A 21,202-nucleotide genomic window follows, 5' to 3' on the forward strand; every position below is an offset into this window, starting at 1 on the left:
GGCTCCTGAGTACCTTCAATCCTCCCTGGACCTGTACACCCAGCCCTCCGACCGTCCCCTTCGTTCTGCTGCTGACCCACTCCGCCTTCACATACCTCGCTCGAAACTCGCATCTGCTGGTCAGCGTGCATTCCCCCCCGCGGGCCCCTCCGTCTGGAACTCCCTGCCGCTGGAGCTTCGCCAGAGCCCCTCTCTTGACGCGTTCAAGAGTAGGTTGAAGACTCAGTTCTTCCCGTTGCTGGCTGTGACTTTCATGTTCGACGCGATGTGTTGCGCCCCAAATGACATCCTTGTGCTGTGCTCTGTGAGAGGTGTTTTGTGTGTGCTTAATATTATTTTGTTTGGACCTGGCTATTGATGTGTACATTGTTGTTAAACAGTTGTTTGTTGTATGTTTATTAGGGTCTGCTAGTGTGTGATAGGGTTTATGTCCGTCTGTAGATGTTCTTTTTTTCTGTTAGTCCTGTGTTGACAGCTCTTCGACAAGCGCTTAGAACTGTACCCACGGGATACGCGCGATATAAGCTTCTTATTGATTGATTGACAACCATATATTACGGTCTCCTTCGGGCAGCAGTCCCACAATTTCGACTTGTTTTGACCTTAGAATGATGTCTTTATCATAACTGTGAAGAACAGAACGGAGATCACTGTCAAAGTCGGCCAATCTGCAATCATTTTCCTCTCGCGAACACTGATCTCAAATTTAGATCAGTGCTCGCGAAACACATATGGGAGATAACTCTGTAGTTCTTGTTTTGATAGATTCGCGTAGGACTACAGCATCCGGTCAGATACTTAAAGCGATAGCGTGTAGCGATGATGGTCAGAATGAATCTTCACATGTAATTTCCATTGAGCTATTTATAGTAAGCTTGTCTCATCTTCAAGAAATTCAACACTGACTCACACACACACCATATTAAAACCCCGAAGATCTATTATGTTTCAACTCGCTCCGGCTCGTGTTTTGGCACATCATATATATATAATACCGTCCCTCAATACACACGGATGCCATTTATTTCACATGCACAAAAAGTAGGGCCTACACTTTTTATATATATATATATATACAGCCATCGCATGACGGTTGCATAGCGCGTCATTGTGAGGAAAGGTGAGGACACCTCATTCCTGTATTATCCCTCCCCTACGATATGCATGATTCTGTCATACGGTTTCGAGTTCTCTGCAGTCTCTGATTCTGTATATCATAAACAGATGTCTCTTCATATAGGTTGTGGTTCAAGGATTTTTTATTGCGCTGTAAATCACTATAGATCTGCATGGCATCGCTTTATAACATGGAACAGGAGCTACCTACACCTGTACCGTCGACGACACTGACGCATAACAAACAAAATAATTTTTAAAAAATTAAAAAAATTAAGTCTTCCCGCATCCTGTGTAGCTATTAGAGATTTTTGGTAATCATTATTTTGTTTGAATTAATATCGCTGGTTGACACTACTAGTGTTAGTTCCGAAATTGACCCGGTTACAATTTTTTATTTTTTTATATTGTTTTTATAAACTCTTCCCAGAAAGCAGCAATAGGTTCTTGATTGTTGGTATGTGTCCAAATGGAAGCTATAAAATGCTGTAAATCCCACGTAAAAGCCCAGGCGGATCTCATCTGGATGGTAAATGTTGTCGTTTAACGCCCTCACGGTTAAACCATTAAGGGTCCAGGATCTCTGGTGGCTGATGCGATGATTAGTGTATACGCGGAAGAAAGGTATCAGTTTGCACATGCATGTAAATGTCCTGCCCAATATTCTACTGCCCAGTTATTCATTGAAGCCTATAAAGCGTGTAAATAACAGAGGGAAAAAGGTGTTTGAATGCGCAAGGAAACAAAATGAGGAAACACGAGCCGGAGCGAGTTGAAACATAATAGATCTTCGGGGTTTTAATATGGTGTGTGTGTGAGTCAGTGTTGAATTTCTTGAAGATGAGACAAGCTTACTATAAATAGCTCATTGGACATTACATGTGAAGATTCATTCTGACCATCATCGCTCCACGCTATCGCTTTAAGTCCCTCTGACCGGATGCTGTAGTCCTACGCGAATCTATCAAAACAAGAACTACAGAGTTATCTCCCATTTGTTTTTCGCGAGCACTGATCTAAATTTGAGATCAGTGTTCGCGAGAGGAAAATGATTGCAGATTGGCCGACTTTGACAGTGATCTCCGTTCTGTTCTTCACAGTTATGATAAAGACATCGTTCTAAGGTCAAAACAAGTCGAAATTGTGGGACTGCTGCCCGAAGGAGACCGTAATATATGGTTGTCAATCAATCAATAATATCGCGCGTATTCCGTGGGTACAGTATAAAGTGTACTTTTTGTGCATGTGAAATAAATGGCATCCGTGTGTGTTGAGGGACGGTATTATATATTTGAAACTAAGAAGAACTCGGTCACAGCTGCATGCATCCGAACTTACTTGCGCGCGCCTGTCTGCCACTGAATGCTCATTTCTAACATTCTTTTTAGTCAATAATAATCTTTTAACGGGTCACTTCTATTCGCTTTAAAGAACGTGTAAATGTTATCTATATAGCGGTCTGTAAAATAAACGCTTGATCCCAATAATCGTTGAAACAAAAAGGCAACAAAATCCTGTGAAGATAATCTTGCTCAGTCTGAAGCGGAGAAGTTCAAGTTCTGTAATTCGGATATATCACAAAATGGGCCAGTTCATATGTTTGGATTGACACAAAGCGTAAGCCTATTTAGTGCGGATCCGCGGACAAATCCCATCCCTGCCTGTAGCTTATTTTGCGTATTTCGACGATGGCGATCTGCCACGCACAACAAAGAAAACAACACAAGCGGAGACTGACGCAGTCGGAATGCGCCGGTGTACTCGTTTTAGTTGCGCCACTGCCGTTCTATTGCTGAAAGAAACTGACACACCCTCATCTACGCCCACACATCAATGAGGGCCGGAGGGGGGAAGGGTTCACCTCCATTGCCCCGCCCCGCCCCTAGGAACCGTCTTCAAGAAACCGCCCCTCCGTCGCGTCTGCAAACCTCCTCAGTCGGTGCGAGCAAACCTTCAGTCATTGTTATTAGGCTTGTCAGTTTTGTTAGTTTGTCGTGGCTGACTAATCAACCGTTAATTATTATAGTCTTGGTGATTGATTTTATATTTTTTGTGTGTTTTACTCTCAATAGTTTACAGGGAGGAAATAATCATCTCATGATGATCTCAGTGACCGCCCACAACGTGACGGCTTCAGTGTATTGATTTGAACACATATGTGTGTAAAACTACCTTTAAATTTACACTTTATCATCTCATTAGAGAATTCAAAAGTCAGTGTATAAAACTCATGTTAGCGCGCGCGCGCGTGTGTGTGTGTGTCGCTGTCAGCTTTATCTGAAGATTAATGGGGGAAAAAGAAAAGCAAAGTACACTGTAACTTGCTTATAATTTGCAAAGGCCACTTCAATGCAGTATCCCTGGCACAGTTTATGTCTGTGTCGCTAGCAGTGTTCCACAATCAAGATAAACACAATATTGTATCGAAAAAGGCACTTGCCATCTTGAAACTGACAGTTGCACGTGCTCCTGTTGATGATAAAATTATTTGTTGGCATTGTAAATAATTGAATAACATTTTGTTTTAACCACCTCAGAAACAATGTGATTCTGTACACAGGCACCTGCACTGGATTCCTTTGATAATGTCTTGTCGCATTCTTTTTCGTTTTCTCTAGCGGAAAGACTGGTTGATAAAAACAGCTCAGTAGGCCCACTGACATCTCTGCAACATCCACAAATATCACTTGCCTGCGTTTTGCTACGTCCTATTTTGAAGAATGAAAGCTGGCCTTGTAACGCGACACCCGCCCCCCCCCCCCCCCCCTCCGAGACTGAACTACTGAAAAGACCGGTATGAACATTATTCCCGGATACCACTCAAGCAGGCATGCGTAACTGATCGATACAGGAAGTGTAAGACTAATAGAGTGCTATCACTGTCAGAGGTGGTTGCGCTTTTTACCGCCAACTGACATATCTATATATTTCATTTTCATTTCCATTACTTTATATTGTCCCATCGCTGGGAAATTTGGGTCGCTTCCTCCCAGTGGAAAGCTAGCAGCAACGGAGTCGCGCTACCCAGGTGTTTGCGTGTTTAGGTGTATTCAACCACCTGTACTTATGGCAGAATGACCAAGGTCTTTTACGTGCCATTGTGATGACACGGGGGTGGGACATGGCTTCCGTCTCTGGGTCTGCACATAAAGTTGACCCGTGTCCGTCCCGGCCCGAATTCGAACCTGCGACCTTCCGATCACAAGTCCAGTGCTCTACCAACTGAGTTATATTAACACTGACACACATGCACTGTGAATAATTGTATATTGCATTTCTCTCTCTCTCTCTCCATTTTTATAAAACGTTATAATTAAGTTAGCCAAGATTGTTTTGTTTTTGTAAATATTCCCCGGGGAGAAAGCAGCCCGAATTTCCATGAGGGTAACCTCACTGGACTGTAAATCTTATCCAATCCAAATCCAATCCAATCCACCACAAGAGAGGGAAGGGGGGGGGGGGGTAGAGCTAGAGAGAGAGAGAGAGAGAGAGAGAGAGAGAGAGAGAGATTCTGTCCGAGTCACACTCTCAGTATAGTGGCGGCCTTGTCAGTCTCTAAAATCTCTTTATTTTTCAAGCTATGTGTTTTCGTTATTCATCCGGCAACTGATTTATCAGTGCGATCATGATTTCAACACAGCTACTTAAAACGTGTACGTATAAAAGAGAGAGAGCATGGTGTTCGAGCTAACTTACTTGAGCCAGGGACCTATAATATAGGTCTATGCTTGAGCCGAGGGGAGGAGGTGTCGGTTTGGGGGTTTGTACACAACATGTGTATACACATAACTGTCAGTGACCTATCTCGGACCTTTAAAGACAGCTTATTCGTAGTCATAATGATATAAGCAAAGAAAGGAAATCGAACCGAGTCAGCGTGTCCTGGACAGAAAGCGAAGAAAAATAATGCTCTTCCACGGTGAAAGCTTGACGTTATGCTCGTCTCAGAAACTGAAAGCTGAAGGCAGCTAAATTAAAGTTTGTCTGGCGTTCACACTTTTTGACGTCCCCCGACGAGAGAGTTCCCAGTCGACTAAACTAGACAACGATACACTGATTGTCGCGGTCACAGACAGACAAACGACCCTAGCATGAACACACTCAAGTAGGGAAGGCACTGTTTCAACTAGGAAACCGGCCATGTAGTTTGACGCTTCGGAAATCCGGTAGCCGACTGGGCATCAGTTGTGGACAACTGACTTTCTGCAACAGCCTGGCGAGTCAGTGGGTCAGCGTGACACAATCATATACATAAACTACTCAAAACTGTTCTCTCAGGCTATAGTCAGCGGCGGTTCGCGACGTGCCTGTCCGCGGTAAATGCAGCGCCAACTCGCTTGTCAGCTGTAACTTAACTGACATGTCAGCAAGCCTGTCAATGTCATGGGATTAAACCGTCAGTGACATGACATGGCGACGGCAGCAAGTGTTGTGACCGATTGACACAGGCATTTTCAGTTCGCTTCTTTATTCAGTAAAACTTTCGTCAGTGGCTGACTCCACTAGTCTGGCAATATTTTATGAGGCTATCGACACAACTGGCATCGAAACGGAAACTGCCACGCCCTCCATTTGCACTTTTTCGACCCACTGTGTGGCCTTCCCCGCGTGCCACGGCTCATTTGCATACAGGTCGATACCTCGCGCGGCGTGCACGAATCGTCTATTTTGGGAAACTCTTTCTCATGAACGAACCACATGGTTTCAAAACACTTATGCATCCTGGGAAAGTTTCGCGTAAACAAAGACAGCATGACATCTGAACGCTCGAACAAAATAGCATCATCGAAGACTGAACCATAGCCAAAAACACAAGCAACACGACAGAGAAAAAGGGAGGAGATCAAGAGAGGCATTCCTCTCGTACGTTGCACTGGGTGGCGATTCTGTCAATCAAGTCTCGGCACGGACGCTTTCAACTGCGCTTCTCTGGAAAGTTAGTCCGCGTAGGAAAATAGTTCCTAGTTATTGGTTATTGTGGCTGCGAACGACTTTGATCGGAAACGTTGTATTTACATCAATGCATTGACTAAATATTGAGGATTGTTACAGTTCTTCGTCAGACGGATTGACTACTTTATTTAAGAGGCGTAGGAAAACAAGTGGAAAGAGGAAGGAAGGGCCATCAGACCGAGAGGAGTGCTCGACCATTGTTGTCGACTTGCGATCCACCTTGTTTCAGTGCGTGTTTCCCTACATGTGCTACCTTGATTCCGCTGTTTTACCCTCTGAAACTACCTACAAATGAGCTCCAGTAACTCTAAACGGTCTAATCAAGAGTATGTGACGCCGGGGAGTTCGAACCAGGTAAGCGATTTCGTTTTTGAGCCCGAAAGCGTGGTGTTCGTCAGTATCCGCGTACGTTAGCCGCCATGATTATTAACACCCCCGTCTTATGACTCCGCCTTTCAGGATGCCCAGCCATCTCCACTGGCGCTACTGGCCGCGACTTGCAGCAAAATTGGAGCGCCGGCCGAAGAAGCAGGAGGGGGTGCGTCTGTACGGCTGATCGGGGCGGGGCAAGGTGGCCCCACTGGCGGAGAAATCGTGGCCCCGGGGTGGGTTCAACTCCCGAATGGTGCCATCGTGGACGCGAACGGGAAACCAGTGACAAGTATGCCAGGGGCCGCTTCCACCATAGGTGCCAATCTGGCAGGACAGCTGTTTCAGCAAGCAGCACAGCCGCAACTCGTTGCGACACAAGGCCCTGGGGGACAGATCACCTACAGCATGATTCCGGCGGCCATGCCAGCCATTCAGACCGTTACCATTGATGGTCAGGAAGCCTATGTGGTGGCATCAGGAGGAACAGGCAATGTGGCTGGGCAGGCATTTCTGTCTGGGGGAGGAACCTTGATGACACCCTCTGGTCAGATCATACGTGCCCAAGGAATGGGTGGAGGGGGGATGATTCCTAACATGGGTATGGCAAATATGGGGGCCAATGTTGTGAACATAGGAGGCAACTTGGTGAACCTGGGGGGCATGCAACAGCCTGTGCGCCAAGCAGGGACAGGCATGATGCAAGGGGTCCAGACAATGGGAGGAGTTCAAGTCCAGCAGATGCCCAATGTGATACAGATACCTGTTTCAATCAATGGACAGACAGCGCTCCAAACAGTTCAGCTGCCCATGCAAAGCTTCCCTGGACTGCAGCAGGCAGCCCTTACTAATGGAGGTATAATTTCCTTTGCCCCAAATCAAACCGGTGTAGCTCAGTCACTGGCTAATGGAACGACTCTCAACATACCCACAGTGTCGACCAACGGGGATGACAGCCACTCTAATAACAAATCACCAGACAAGATGGATAAAAACGGAAACCAAGCGGTGGCCAACGCAGTGACTGCAAACCAGGCAAATAACTTCCTCAGTGCTCAGCAGGCTCAAAATCTGCTGCTCAATCAAGCCCTGAACTCAAACGCCTTAGCCAACTTTGCCCTTAGTCAGAATCAAGCAGGCATGGCCACGCTCATTCCCATGAATGCAGGAAATGTTTTGAACACTCCTCAAGGTCAAATGATTCTGACCTCGCAGGGAATGGCAATGCCAATGACCTCATTTCCACAGGCTGCAACATCTACCACCACAACCGCATCATCAGCAGCAACGACAGCATCTTCGCAACAAAACCCGGTGATGTCAGCAGTGTTACAACAAGGACAGCAGTTACTGGCAGGGCAGAACCTACAAGGGCAGCTGATTCCCCCAAACTTCCTGCAGGTACGTAATTCAGTGTAAAGATCATGGTGAATATATGTGTGTGCATATATTTTAGAATTACCGCATGGATTTCTCATTTGGGGTCCTAACCAGACTAGTACCCTTCAAATTATGATGCCCCAAAAAGTTTGTTTTTGATGACAAGACCCTAAAAATGTGCGTCATTATGTCTGTGACATTTGTTTTTGTTGTTTTTCAAACCTTTTTGTCCCAGGCCCATGTGGGTTTTTAATTTGCCGGATTTTGTGTAGCTGTGTCCTGCAGATGTCATTGTCAGAGAAGAGTAGCTTTTCAAACAAAAAAGTTCTACATTTGGGAGCAAAAGATAGGTTGGTTGGGGAACTGGAAACTTTCATTTTTTTAATTTTGGCATGAGCAACACACACACTAAAAGCCAGCTGTTCTGTGACTTGAACTATATATATTGTTTTAATCTGTCAAAGTTTCATTGTAAACTATCAGAAGCCTATCATACTAGAAGTAGAAGCACCTCACTACTACAGTAAAACCTGTCTCTAACGGACACCCTTGGGGAATGGTAATAGTGTCCCTATTAGACAGGTGTCCCTTCTTCACAGGTGGAGGGGCCGGGGCAATATTTTACAAAGAGCACGTAAAATGAACAAGACACTTTTTGTCAGTCCTGTAGTATGTATTTATTGGATTGAACATGAGACTCACTGAAAATGTGAGTAAACAAATGATACATGTAGCAAACAACAACAACAACAACATCCCCCCCCCCCCCCCCCCCCCCCCCACCTAACCCGTTCCCTACACACACTGTGCATCAAACTTACGCAAGTCGGACGTCACAAAGCTAAAAATAGCTGACTCTTCATCAGTCATTCAACGGGAAATTCCGCAGTGTGTCTCGACCAAATTGGGTCAGCTCTTGTTTCATTCAGTTTTTCTAGTCTCAGCATAAATGCATGGAACAAAAATTTAGCTGTGTTAACTATTGTTTCCTTCGAACGATTGCTTACAAAGAGAGAGAGATCATCACGTCTTCTTTTTCCGATTTGATCCTCGCGATCTGTGTTTTACCACATCCCATCTCCTTCGCCACATCTTGGCATGATTGGCCGCTATCTAGTTTTTTCAAGGCAGCGACACGCTGCTCTAAAGTCAACGCTTTTCTTTTTCCTGCTGGAGATTCCATTTTCAAACACAGTAGTCTACTGTTGCTTTTGATTGTGACTGTATCCACAATGCGGAAAAGCGAAAGTGAGTGAGCGAAAGTGGGTCTCCATCTAAACAAGCCACTGATTGGTCAGAAAAGGGACAGGACAACCAATCAACAACCATTTGTGCTACGGCTACGGCTGCCGAGCACTGTCTGCATAACAGTCGAGTTTTCGAAGTTGCGTTTTTATTTACGTTGTGTCCGTTTGTGACAGTGTTTACACTTCCTACGGTCCAAAAAATCGTGTCCGCGTCCGTAAGTGGCAGGTGTCCGCCCGTTAAAGGTTAGTTATTGTTGAAATCGTGTTCGTGCCATGATAAACTGTCCGTATGTAGCAGGTGGCCGTTACAACAAGGGTCCGCTAGACTCAGGTTTTACTGTATTACCAGCAGTCGACATGCGATGATACATATATATATATATATATATATATGCCCTTTGAGTTTGACATTTCCTTGGGGATATCCCTTACTAAAAATAGAATACGGGATTGTGGGAAAGCTAATCAATGGTACTCATGAACTATATTCGATTTTCAATACACGACTTAAAATCTCTGCGATAAATCAAAAAGAAAAAACCCCACAAGTATATAGAGTTAAAAAATACAAGAAAAAGTTGAAAAATGGAGAAAAAAATGTTTTACAAAATACTTGCCAAGTATAGGACTCGAACTCGAGACCGCCGGATCTCCAAGCAAACGTAGTACACCAACCCGCCACAAAGGCTCTTGTGAAAACCTAATCCTGTGAAAACAAATACTTGAACTGCAACCATATCTTCCACGTGCCTGCCAGGGTTATCGAGCGAGCATTTGTCGACTAGTCGGTTCCCCGTTCGTATTTGTGATTTGTACGTTTTCTTGTCAGTCTCATCATTACATGTAGTTGCGGTGTTACCTATAGGGCATTACATTTTCACCAAAGCCGAGGTTACTAAATTAAATAAAATATAATGGGAAATTCAGTCTGGGAAAATTGTCAAAACTTCAAATATTACATTTGAGTTCTCGAGCGTGGCGACGACTCAGTGACTTGAGTTTCCGAGTCTCTCCGTTCGTATTTGTGTACTGTTCTCTATATATCTCACTGTTCAGGGCTAGTTCAGTAACTGACCGTATGCTCCCGGTCACTTCGTATAAGTTTGGAAAGCAATACCAAGTACTGAAGTAGTTATAATTTCAAATGAGACCGACATTATTGATACGAAATGCATTGACCAATCGCCAAAAGGCGCTGACGTCATTGCATGAAAGGATTTCCCAAAATCCTCTATTTTCGATGACAATTGACATACTAAGGAGTTAGTTCGGGAGAACGACGATCTATGGACGGGTTATCATATGAAGGGAAGCAAGCAGTTAAAAACCGGGTGTCGATAGAGCCAATGAACAGTGATATTAACTTGTAGTATTTCATTCACTTGTGAAACTATCAGTATCATAGAGCTAACACTAACAAAAAGTAACATTGCATACATGTGCGTGTGTCATGTGCATTGTCATTGTATCAAACTCAAAGTATATTTAATGCACTGTTTTTCATTCCATCTTTGTTCATGCTAGCATTGCAAGACTGGCATTGTCAGTTTGTGTGCTTTTAGCTCCCCTTGGCTTTGTAATTGGAAAATTGTGGTTTTTGGGTCTTATTACAGTATTAGGGCTGAATTGCCAAATTTGACATGGGATAACACTCACAGTGTGCAAGGTGTGATTTTTGGTGTATATTATATATTGTATGTGGAAGGGGAAATTTTTTTGAGTGAAACTGTTTTAAGATGTGTCATGGTAAGTACTGTAGTTCAAGAGCACGATAATAAACTGTTTGCTTAGGCCTGTTTCTCTGTCCTCCCCAGCAGAACATACAGGTGCAGAATCTCCAGGGCTTGCAGGGTTTCCAGGCTGTTAATGGAATGGCAGGTATCCAAGCCATTACACCGCAGGGGCAAATCATCAGTGGTGCTGCTTTGCAGAATCTGGGTGCGGTAGCTCTTAATGCTAATGGAACAATATCAGGGTTTGCTGCCACTCCTATGCAGCAGGTATGTTATACTGAATGAGTGAATCAGAAACAGTGTCTTCCTTTTCAACCTAATTGTGAATGTGTGTACTAATTTGATTCACTTGGTGTTTAATTTTTAAATTCATTTTCTCAATCTGGCTTATTACTAAAAGTAAAAGTGTAACTACTGTAGTTAAAGCAGTTTTGGATTGTGAATCATACTGAATGTGATAAATAATTGATATTATAATCTTGGTTTCAAACTTTTGTGGGTTGGTCAAGAATAAAAAAAACACCTCCTGGCTGGAAGAAGAGATAGCGAAAGGGAGAGAGAGAACAGGTGACCCTGACAGGTGCCGCAGTGTCAGTGTTACTGCTACCTACCGTTGTGGTCCTTGGATCTCCAAATTCTTACCTTCCATTCCTTTACTGGCTTCAGAGAAAGCTTTGTTGGGTGTCATTGGTGCAGCTATTGACTGTTCTCATTTTTACTCCATGCAGGTTCAAGGTGTGACAGCCAGCGGCACCAGCACACAGGTCAACCCAGGTCAGGCTGTTGCCGTGGCGTCCGCCTCCCAGGCACAGGCTTCACAGTCTTTGTCCAATGCTCAGATTATTTGTGAGTATTATTCAGTGTTTCAGTGTTAGTTCTGAAAGACCTAGTCAGCAATGATCTTTTTTTTTTATGGTAGGTTCTTTATTTTGTTACTGTATGCGCATTCTCAATTTAAAGATCTGGTGGGAGAACTTTTTTTTACCTATGATATGTTTTTTCCAAGTAACTGCTGATTTATTAAAAAGAAATGCAGTGGTTTAAGGGGTGGGTGAAACTGGGAGAATGCCTGTCCTAACTCCTATTGTGTAATACTTTTAAGATAAATGTGAAAAACTCCAGAGACAGCAGACCAAATAGCATTTTATAAACAAATTGGTGAGGCTGGCTGGCAGGTTCTATCCAGTCATTTAATTATAACCTACTTGTGATAAATTAAAAATACAAGAAGCCACTGTTCAGGACCTCTACTAGTTAGAAAAAGCTTTTATGATGTTGAAACTACTGAGATCAATTTGACAGGAAAAGTCAAGTATTCTGCATGAGTGCTCAAGATGAAACAATCAATTCACTGTGTTGCAGCAACGACACAGCTGCAACAGGATCCCAACGACCCTAGCAAATGGCAGATTGTGGCCTCAACACAGCCGCAGCAAGCTACGCTGCCCACACTGGCATCCAGTCCTGTGGCTTCGGCCACTGGCACCACAACGCCCTCCCCCTCTGAGCCCTCTTCAGGCAGTCGGAGACTCAGGCGTGTGGCTTGCACCTGTCCAAATTGTCAGGACAGTGGCAGGTATGTCTGGTTTGTTAATACTTTGTAGTTTTGCTCATAGAGCTGTTTCAAATTCAAGTACCCAGCTCCTGTCCTTTTCTGCTGCAAGAAAAAAAAGAAAATGTGCTCATGGATCTGTTGTAAATTTAAGTATTGGCTGAATGAATGCATCTGACGGGAGTTTGTGATTTGAGTAGCATGTTAGTTTTTGTTACTTGTCAGGTATAGTGTTGTTGGCATGGGTGAATGTGTATGTCATATATGTGACCCTCCACCACGGAATGAGTCGCATGTCGCCTTTGAATGATTTTCATATTTTTACATTTTCCTAAAGAGTGTTTGATGTTCTATCTAGTGGTGAAAACCGTTTTTAGAAAAGAGCGAAAACTTTTTTGAGTTATAAGCCTGTGACTATGGTGACCCTCACACTGTTACCAGACACCCCCCGGACTTATATTAAGCCTAGCGGAGAACCGCGAGAGGTGACATGCGACTCATTCCGTGGTGGAGGGTCACATATAAGTTATCATATACACCCTGTGTCTGATGTGTCTGAAAACGCCTCCGCGCGGAGGGGTTTTGCGGCCAGCGCAGTGAAGTTAAAGAGAGAACATTTTCTCGGCTCCTGCGGCAGCAAGCATTGTGTCCCTAGACTGTTATATGTATTTACTGATGTTTTTATCAGGTAGATGGTCTTCTCTTTGGTGCTTACTTCCCTTTAACTGTCCATTTAAAAACGTGTCTCCCCTCTCCTTTTTGCATTCTGCCTTGGCAGAAAGTGTCAAAGTTGTGAGTGAAATGTAAAACTATTTCAAATAAAAGGGCTGCTTTTAAAAAAAAAAAAGGGCTATTTTTGAAACATTATTTTTTCATTTTCAGGAACACGAGTGGCGACAACAAAAAGAAACAACATATATGTCACATAGCTGGCTGTGGAAAAGTTTATGGCAAGACTTCACATCTGCGTGCACATTTGAGGTACTTATATTATAATTTCTCCACTTTTTAATTTCTGGTTGTCCTGTTATCATGTCTTTTTCTTCTTGAACTGCGGTCTGCATTTAGTTGTTCAAAACGACGGGCGTGGTGGTAAGACGTCGGCCTTCTAATCGGGACGTCGTGAGTTCGAATCCCGGTCGCTGCCGCCTGGTGGATTAAGAGTGGAGATTTTTCCGATCTCCCAGGTCAACTGATGTGCAGACCTGCTAGTGACTTAACCCCCTTCGTGTGTACACGCAAGCACAAGACCAAGTGCGCACGGAAAAGATCCTGTAATCCATGTCAGAGTTCGGTGGGTTATAGAAACATGAAAATACCCAGCATGCCTCCCCCGAAATCGGCGTATGCTGCCTGAATGGCCGGGTAAAAATGGTCATACACGTAAAAATCTACTCGGGCTAAAAACATGAACGAGCGTGGGAGTCTAAGCCCATGAAAAAAGAAGAAGTTGTTCAAAATACTTTTCTGTTTGAATGTATGTTCTTGCGAATGCTAGATTTTTAAGTTTTCTTTCATGACAAAAGCTGGTACATTGATAACTTTCATGCTTGTATCTTAACAGGTGGCACACTGGAGAACGACCGTTTGTTTGCAACTGGATTTTTTGTGGCAAGCGCTTTACACGATCTGACGAACTTCAGAGACACAAGAGAACACATACTGGTAAGTGTTCTTTCAGCTTATTTTGCTTCCATGTGTTCAAGATTAGATAGCTGTTTGCTTTCTGTTTGTCTGTTTATTTGTTGGTGGGTGTGTGGACATACATGAGTTTTCTTTTGGGGGGAGGGGGGGTTAGAGGGAGATGATGCATGAGACAATTAAAACAAAATTAAGTCAAAATCACTGGAGAATATCAATACATGCAGACCTGCCTACCCTTACGATTTGGGCGTAATTTACTACGAGTGTTAACCCAAACTACGCCACCACGCTTTTCACAATGGAGGTACGATTTTTAAGAAACCAAAAGTACGATTTATCTCATCTCGATGTAAATCAGATCTGTATTGTTGCTCTCGCAGAGCTTGCGTTTGCACCTGCGCGAGATCGTTTGGGCAATATCCGGTCATTTCCGGTCTGTTCAGCCACATACAAGATAGACGTCGTTCGCATTACAATAAATTAACGACGCGTGAAAAATCTGAGTCCCCATGAGACGGACGAGTCTGACGAGGAAGCTGGTCACAGTGGTGTTAAAAGGATTGCTGTGAGAAAGAAGACACCCATTCAACAGAAATACAAAGGCAGCTAAATGAAATCGTGGCCATGCCCAGGACCTTAGTCAAAAGGACCAAACCACGTCTTGTGTTCCCTTTGCCACAGTGACTTTTCGTGTGCACACATTGGAAAATATGACTGCATAGCACATCGGGACAAATTATCACAAGGATGCAGTAAAGAGAGCTCATAGAAACCAAAAGACATTCAAATTACCTGTTTCTTTATCAGGAAGTTGAGTGATACAGTAACAAAACTGGAGGGAGAAAATGTCCGAGCAGAAGACTTAGTGACAATGTGCGAAATGATTGCAGAATGGAATCTTGATTACACTTTCTTCCACCAGATTACTCTTTTTGGCTTGGCTCATTACACCTTGTAATTTTGGGGGTAGGCAGGTCTAATACTGCTGCTTTTCTTACAATAAGATTTTTGTTGATTTAATTGTGGGATGCTAATATTACAGTCATTGGTAAAACCAAGCCTAAACAGTTTACTGCTAGCATTCTCACACATAATATCATTTCCATAAAGATACATTATTTGTGTGTCAAAAGTGTTGAATATTCACATGTGCTATAGGTGATCATTTTGTTGACAGGTGAAAAGAAGTTTCAGTGTGAAGAGTGCAACAAGAGATTCATGCGCAGCGACCACCTTTCAAAACACATTCGCACCCACCAGAACAAGCGAATGGTGGGAACTGAATCCATGAGTAAGCACAATATTTGTTATAGTCATTTTTTCTGCAGATAGTACAGTGGACCAGATTTAAAAAAAAATGTTATTGTTAATCTTAATGGGTTTTTAATTTGGCAACACTTTCAGGCATTCATTTGAACAAGTAAAGGGGAGCAACTGTACTGCCCTGTTTCAGTCAGACAAGTTTGGTGTCCCCCTGTGCATTATCAACTTGAGTGAAGAGTCTTTTTGTGCTGCATCAATAATGACTTGCATTGTTGTACGAACCCAGTCACTGAGGGTGGTCACTGCAGTGGTGGAAGGGACAGAATTACTGTCCTTAACATGATCACTTATCAAAACTAATGGTAAATGCATGTGAGAGAAAGAAAAGTATTACTTTCTTCTGTTTTCATAGAATACACTGAGTATAGAATTGTCTCAGATGAATAGAACTAAAAAGGGAAAGAAAATCATATGGCTGAAAGGTTTTGCTCAATTTGTTTTTAATGAGATGAGAGTTATCAATATTCAGGCTCCTATGTGATGATCCTTGATCTTTAGAAGTGTCTTTGTTCCATTCCTGAGAATGTGAATACATTGTTCATGTTTACAACCCTTTCTTTTCCAGAATCAGAAATGGAAGAAGGCGAGATGGAAGAGGAAGAGGAGGAAGACGAGGATGAGGAAGGTATCCATGATGGGAGTGGCATCGTTACAGTGACCCTTTCTGCTGCACAGCCAACTGACACCATGCAATCCTGAAATGTTGAAGACACCAGTGGCCTCTTGTGATATTCTTAAATGTTGTCAAAACTGCAGCACGTATCCAAATTGTTTTACAGAGAATCAGGACGTTGTGGCTTTCAGTTTTTGCGATGCAAAAGAAGATTTTTAAGGAAAAAGTTTTTTGTTTTTTTTATATATGTCTCATTGTCTGTGGGGAGATTTTTGCCTTCACTCCAACTTATTTATGTAACTGGTGAGACGAATGTTGAGTTTTAATGGAAGGTGAGTAAAATGCCCAAAACCTTGATTTCTTTCATTAAGAGTAGACCCATGAATTTGGTGTTCAAAACTTCCTGTTTAATGATAAAATAGGATCTGTTTTGTGCATGTGAACACATAATGGATACAATTTGTTTATATTTGTACTGCAACCAAACCTAGAAAGAGATCAGATCTTGAATGGCTTAGTTGTTTTCAGAAGGGCAGTTTTAGCATTTGCGCACAGTGTTGAGATTGATTTGTACAGTATTTGTTTAGACAATAAATTGCACAGCAAAGATTAACTTCATTAACATGATCAAGTCACAGTTGTATACAAGTTAATGAACAAAAATGAGAATATTTGCAAATGAACATTTGCTAATTGTTTCCTCCTTCATTTATTCTTATGCATTAACAGTGAGGAGAGAAAACCGAGGGGCATAAAATGACCCATAGAAAAACAGATGGATTTGTTCTTGTATGTAGTGAAAATATGACCATCAGGACACTGTAATTTACAGTTAATGAGTTTCGATTGAATACGGTGCCTTTGCGCTTGTTGAGGGTATCCAATGAATATATTTTGCAATGTTTTCGGTGCTCACCGTTTTCAACATCATTTGCATTGTACAGAGGAGGGTCTTTTTACATTTAGTCAAGTTTTGACTAAATGTTTTAACGTAGAGGGGGGAATTGAAACGAGGGTCGTGGTGTGTGTGTGTGTGTGTGTGTGTGTACATGTGTGTGTGTATGTGTGTCTGTCTGTCTGTGTGTGTGTGTGTGTGTGTGTGTGTGTGTGTGTGTGTAGAGCGATTCAGACCAAACTACTGGACCGATCTTTATGAAATTTGACGTGATAGTTCCTGGGAATGATATCCCCGGACGTTTTTTTCGATAAATATCTTTGATGACGTCATATCCGGCTTTTTGTAAAACTTGAGGCGGCACTGTCACACCCTCATTTTTCAATCAAATTGATTGAAATTTTGGCCCAGCAATCTTCGACGAAGGCCGGACTTCGGTATTGCATTTCAGCTTGGTGGCTTAAAAATTAATTAATGACTTTGGTCATTAAAAATCTGAAAATTGTAAAAAAAAAAATTGTTTTTAAAACGATCCAAATTTACGTTTATCTTATTCTTCATCATTTTCTGATTCCAAAAACATATAAATATGTTATATTTGGATTAAAAACAAGCTCTGAAAATTAAAAATACAAAAATTATTATTAAAATAAAATTTCCGAAATCGATTTAAAAACAATTTCATCTTATTCCTTGTGGGTTCCTGATTCCAAAAACATATAGATGTGATATGTTTGGATTAAAAACACGCTCAGAAAGTTAAAAAGAATAGAGATAAAGAAAAGCGTGCTATCCTTCTCAGCGCAACTACTACCCCGCTCTTCTTGTCAATTTCACTGCCATTGCATCGAGCGGTGGACTGACGATGCTACGAGTATACGCTCTTGCTGTAAAAATGCAGTGAGTTCAGTTTCATTCTGTTAGTTCGACAGCTTGACTTAATGTTGTAATTTTGCCTTACGCGACTTGTTTTTCTTTTGTTGCTACAAAGCAGCCTTTTATATCCAGTGTTTAAGACTTGCAGCATTGCCACTAGTTCTAGTTTTAGATAAGAGCCCTCTTTCAAATGACAAGGACGTCATTTGGCATTGGTAGTTGCCAAAACGCCCACAATTTCTTTCCAACTGCTGAAAAGTTTGCTGTCTTTTTGGTAGAGCTGCCTGATTTATTTGTCTTGGTATTTGAAAAGGCCGTGGTTTTGATAGCATCACATAAAAAACAATGGAATGAGTGTACGTGTGCCTTATTTCAGGACACATGCCATAATTCACTCCTAATTGCTCGGTAAGCATGATATCTATACATGTGTACATCTGACCTGAACACTCTAGCGCCTTGCATCTCAGTTCCACATTTGGTATGCTTCTACTGAAGTTGGTACACATGTACTGTGGTACCTGTAATGTTAGGCCCCTCCGATGAGAGGACACCTCCCATGAAAGGACACCTTCCATGAAAGGACACCTCCCATGAAAGGACACCTTCCATTGTACTGTTGTCTATTGTAGATCAACTAGGATAAATATATACCTGTCGTGAAAGGCCATCTACAATTTAGGGATACTTTTGGTCGGTCTCAAGGGTGTCCTTTCATTGCGGGTACCCTGAGATCCACACACAAAGGTTATTCAGCTGTCAGTGTCAAGACATTTACAAGAAAATAATTGAATTGGGTGACTAAGAGCAGTTTCATTCTGTTTGTTGTGTGGGAAGATCCTTTTTAACATGGGCAGATGTGATAGCTAAATTTATTCCTTTGACTGAACAAGGTTTGACTTTTTTTTAGGAGATAGATTTTATATCTTTATTTATTCATTAATGTCATTTTAATTTATATAATAGCAGAAAATCAAATGTAGGAGCAGCAATCATAAATGTGTTTAACTAGAAGAAATGGTGCTCTAGTATGGGAAGGGGCAGATATTTTATTCTGTGAATGAACTTTAATTAACATGCATTATAAAACTTCTGATGCTTTTGGGTTCTTTATGGTTCACCATTCTGCTTCATTTTTTATTAACTCTGATAATGTGATTATGAATTGGCCGTTGGCAGTGTCAGTGATTGTTTGATTTTTTTTCAGATATGCATTATATTTGTTGGTTATATGGTGAGGTTAGTTTTGTTTGTTAAAAGAAATATCTTCATCATTGCATTCCAATAAGTTTTCAGTTTTAAGAGTTGGATGAAAGAGAGAGAGTTTGAGTGTGTGTGTGTGAGAGAGAGAGAGAGGGAGATCAGGGCTTTTCTTCTTTTGCAGTTTACTCCACATTTTTGTTAGAACTAAATCAAGCAAAGTATGAAATGATTGCATGTAACGAATATCAAAGATAAAAAAAAAAGTGGTCTTGTTTCACTGAGTGATTACAGTGAACTCCCCCATTGTACATACACAGATTTATCAGAAAAATGTGACCTTGTTTGGTTGGCTGATTTGTTTTCCCTATTGAAATCAGAGCAAAATAATTCTGAATTAGTTTTTCTATTCCCCCTTTGGCAGATAAAGGGAAATGTGCTAGGATGGACTAATGGTTTTGTTCATATCAAGGGTAACTCAATTTGCATGATTTTGATTTGATGTGTTGGAATGCTGATAACTGGAAGTCAATGTTTCCACAACTTGAATGACATACCACACAAGTCAGAAAAATACATTTATGATTTTTGGACATGGTAAAGATTTGAATGCATTATTTGTGAGGAATAAATTGTAGGTAAATGATTTGGATTTGTATGTTTGCTTTTCACGGTACTTGTGCGCATGTGTGTGTGTGTGTGTGCTTCATCTCTATGCTCCCAAAATCTGTGTTTACCCATTTTTGTTGTCCTCCATTTCTTTTTTTATTAAAAAAAATGAAACAAAAATAAGTGTCAAAGTAAAGACTAAAGAAAATTCAGTATTTTCTTTGTTTCAAAGAATGGAAATTCACACTCAGAGCTGTAGACATGCACCAATAAACTGGGACAGAGTCATCTCTTGGCAATTAATTGGACAACTGAAAGTATTAAATAATACAAATGAACTGCACTCTAACAAGACAAACAGGGAAGTGTTTGCCTGAGCAAGCCTGTTGCCATGATGAATCCAAATGCTGAAAGTTAACACATCATTTTCTTTTTGGCCAATATTCAGTTATTGAAATGGTTGATAACAATATGTAACCGGAGCTCTATAGAGGGTCCGTATCCTCATTTAGAGTTCGTAGGGGGAGGCTGAAGATTGCCAAGGAGAGCAACTATCTTTCCTTTACTCTGGCCCTACGTAATGCTGCACAATCAGTTAGTCTATGCCTCGCGTTGTGTTCAAATACATGTGCCTACATTACTGGCCGACCTCGGTATTCTTAAAATGCTCAGTGTTCGTTCACAACTGTGTGTACACCGGCCTTGGTGTGTTAGTGTGTCAGACAGCCTTTTCAATTTTCTTTCTATTTTCCTCAAAAAATGCTTACATAGACCACACAGGTGTTCCAAACACCTACATGTTCACTGCAGACAGCCCAAAATGCCAGGAAATCAGATTTGGAATAGGGAGGTAAACTGCAGACCTTATGAACAGACCATCTTGAAACAAATAAAACAAGGGTCTTGCAATGAACGAAGTGTTTAGGCCAACAACAAAAATAGTCTGTTTACGGTAACCCGACCGACCCTATTTTTTTCGCGCGACCCCAGACTTTTTTTTGGCATTTGGGGAAGAAAAAAAAAAAATCTTTTGCAAAATAACGTAAAAATATGGTTTTTTGGAGAAAAAAAAAAAAAAAAAATTCCCGACCTACCGACCCTATTTTTGTGGCCAATGTTACCGTAAACAGACCTATTTTTGGGGGGGCCTTAGTGCAACAAGCATCCTTGATCAAACCCTGATAGCTTGCATGGTCAGCAACAAGCATCCTTGATCAAACCCTGATAGCTTGCATGCATGGTCAGCAACAAGCATCCTTGATCAAACCCTGATAGCTTGCATGGTCAGCAACAAGCTTCCTTGATCAAACCCTGATACATAGCTTGCATGGTCAGCAACAAGCATCCTTGATCAAACCCTGATAGCTTGCATAGTCAGCAACAAGCATCCTTGATCAAACCCTGATAGCTTGCATGGTCAGCAACAAGCATCCTTGATCAAACCCTGATCGCTTGCATGGTCAGCAACAAGCATCCTTGATCAAACCCTGATAGCTTGCATGGTCAGCAACAAGCATCCTTGATCAAACCCTGATAGCTTGCATGGTCAGCAACAAGCATCCTTGATCAAACCCTGATAGCTTGCATGGTCAGTCAGCAAACGGGGATATAGCTCAGTTGGTAGCGCGCTGGATTTGTATTCAGTTGGCCGCTGTCAGCGTGAGTTCGATCCCAGGTTCGGCGGAAATTTAT

General features: G+C 42.0%; 1 protein-coding gene across 2 annotated transcripts; it reads left to right on the plus strand.

Annotated features, from left to right (window-relative positions):
- Positions 1-5,829: 5,829 nt before the first annotated feature.
- LOC138960291 (transcription factor Sp3-like) lies at positions 5,830-19,547 on the plus strand. Of its 2 annotated transcripts, none has more exons than XM_070332125.1 (9): positions 5,830-6,423; positions 6,529-7,839; positions 10,880-11,065; positions 11,527-11,644; positions 12,161-12,374; positions 13,233-13,331; positions 13,915-14,015; positions 15,172-15,285; positions 15,883-19,547. In XM_070332125.1, exons 1-9 carry the CDS (start codon positions 6,361-6,363, stop codon positions 16,014-16,016), a joined length of 2,340 nt encoding a protein of 779 aa, XP_070188226.1. In that variant the 5' UTR covers positions 5,830-6,360; the 3' UTR covers positions 16,017-19,547. The 2 variants fall into 2 exon arrangements, with proteins under 2 accessions (XP_070188226.1, XP_070188227.1); XM_070332126.1 differs by having other exon boundaries at positions 5,832-6,423; positions 10,883-11,065.
- The last annotated feature ends 1,655 nt before the right edge of the window (positions 19,548-21,202 follow it).

This window comes from Littorina saxatilis, linkage group LG2 (genome assembly GCF_037325665.1).
Source record: "Littorina saxatilis isolate snail1 linkage group LG2, US_GU_Lsax_2.0, whole genome shotgun sequence".
Classification (NCBI taxonomy): Eukaryota; Metazoa; Mollusca; class Gastropoda; order Littorinimorpha; family Littorinidae; genus Littorina; species Littorina saxatilis.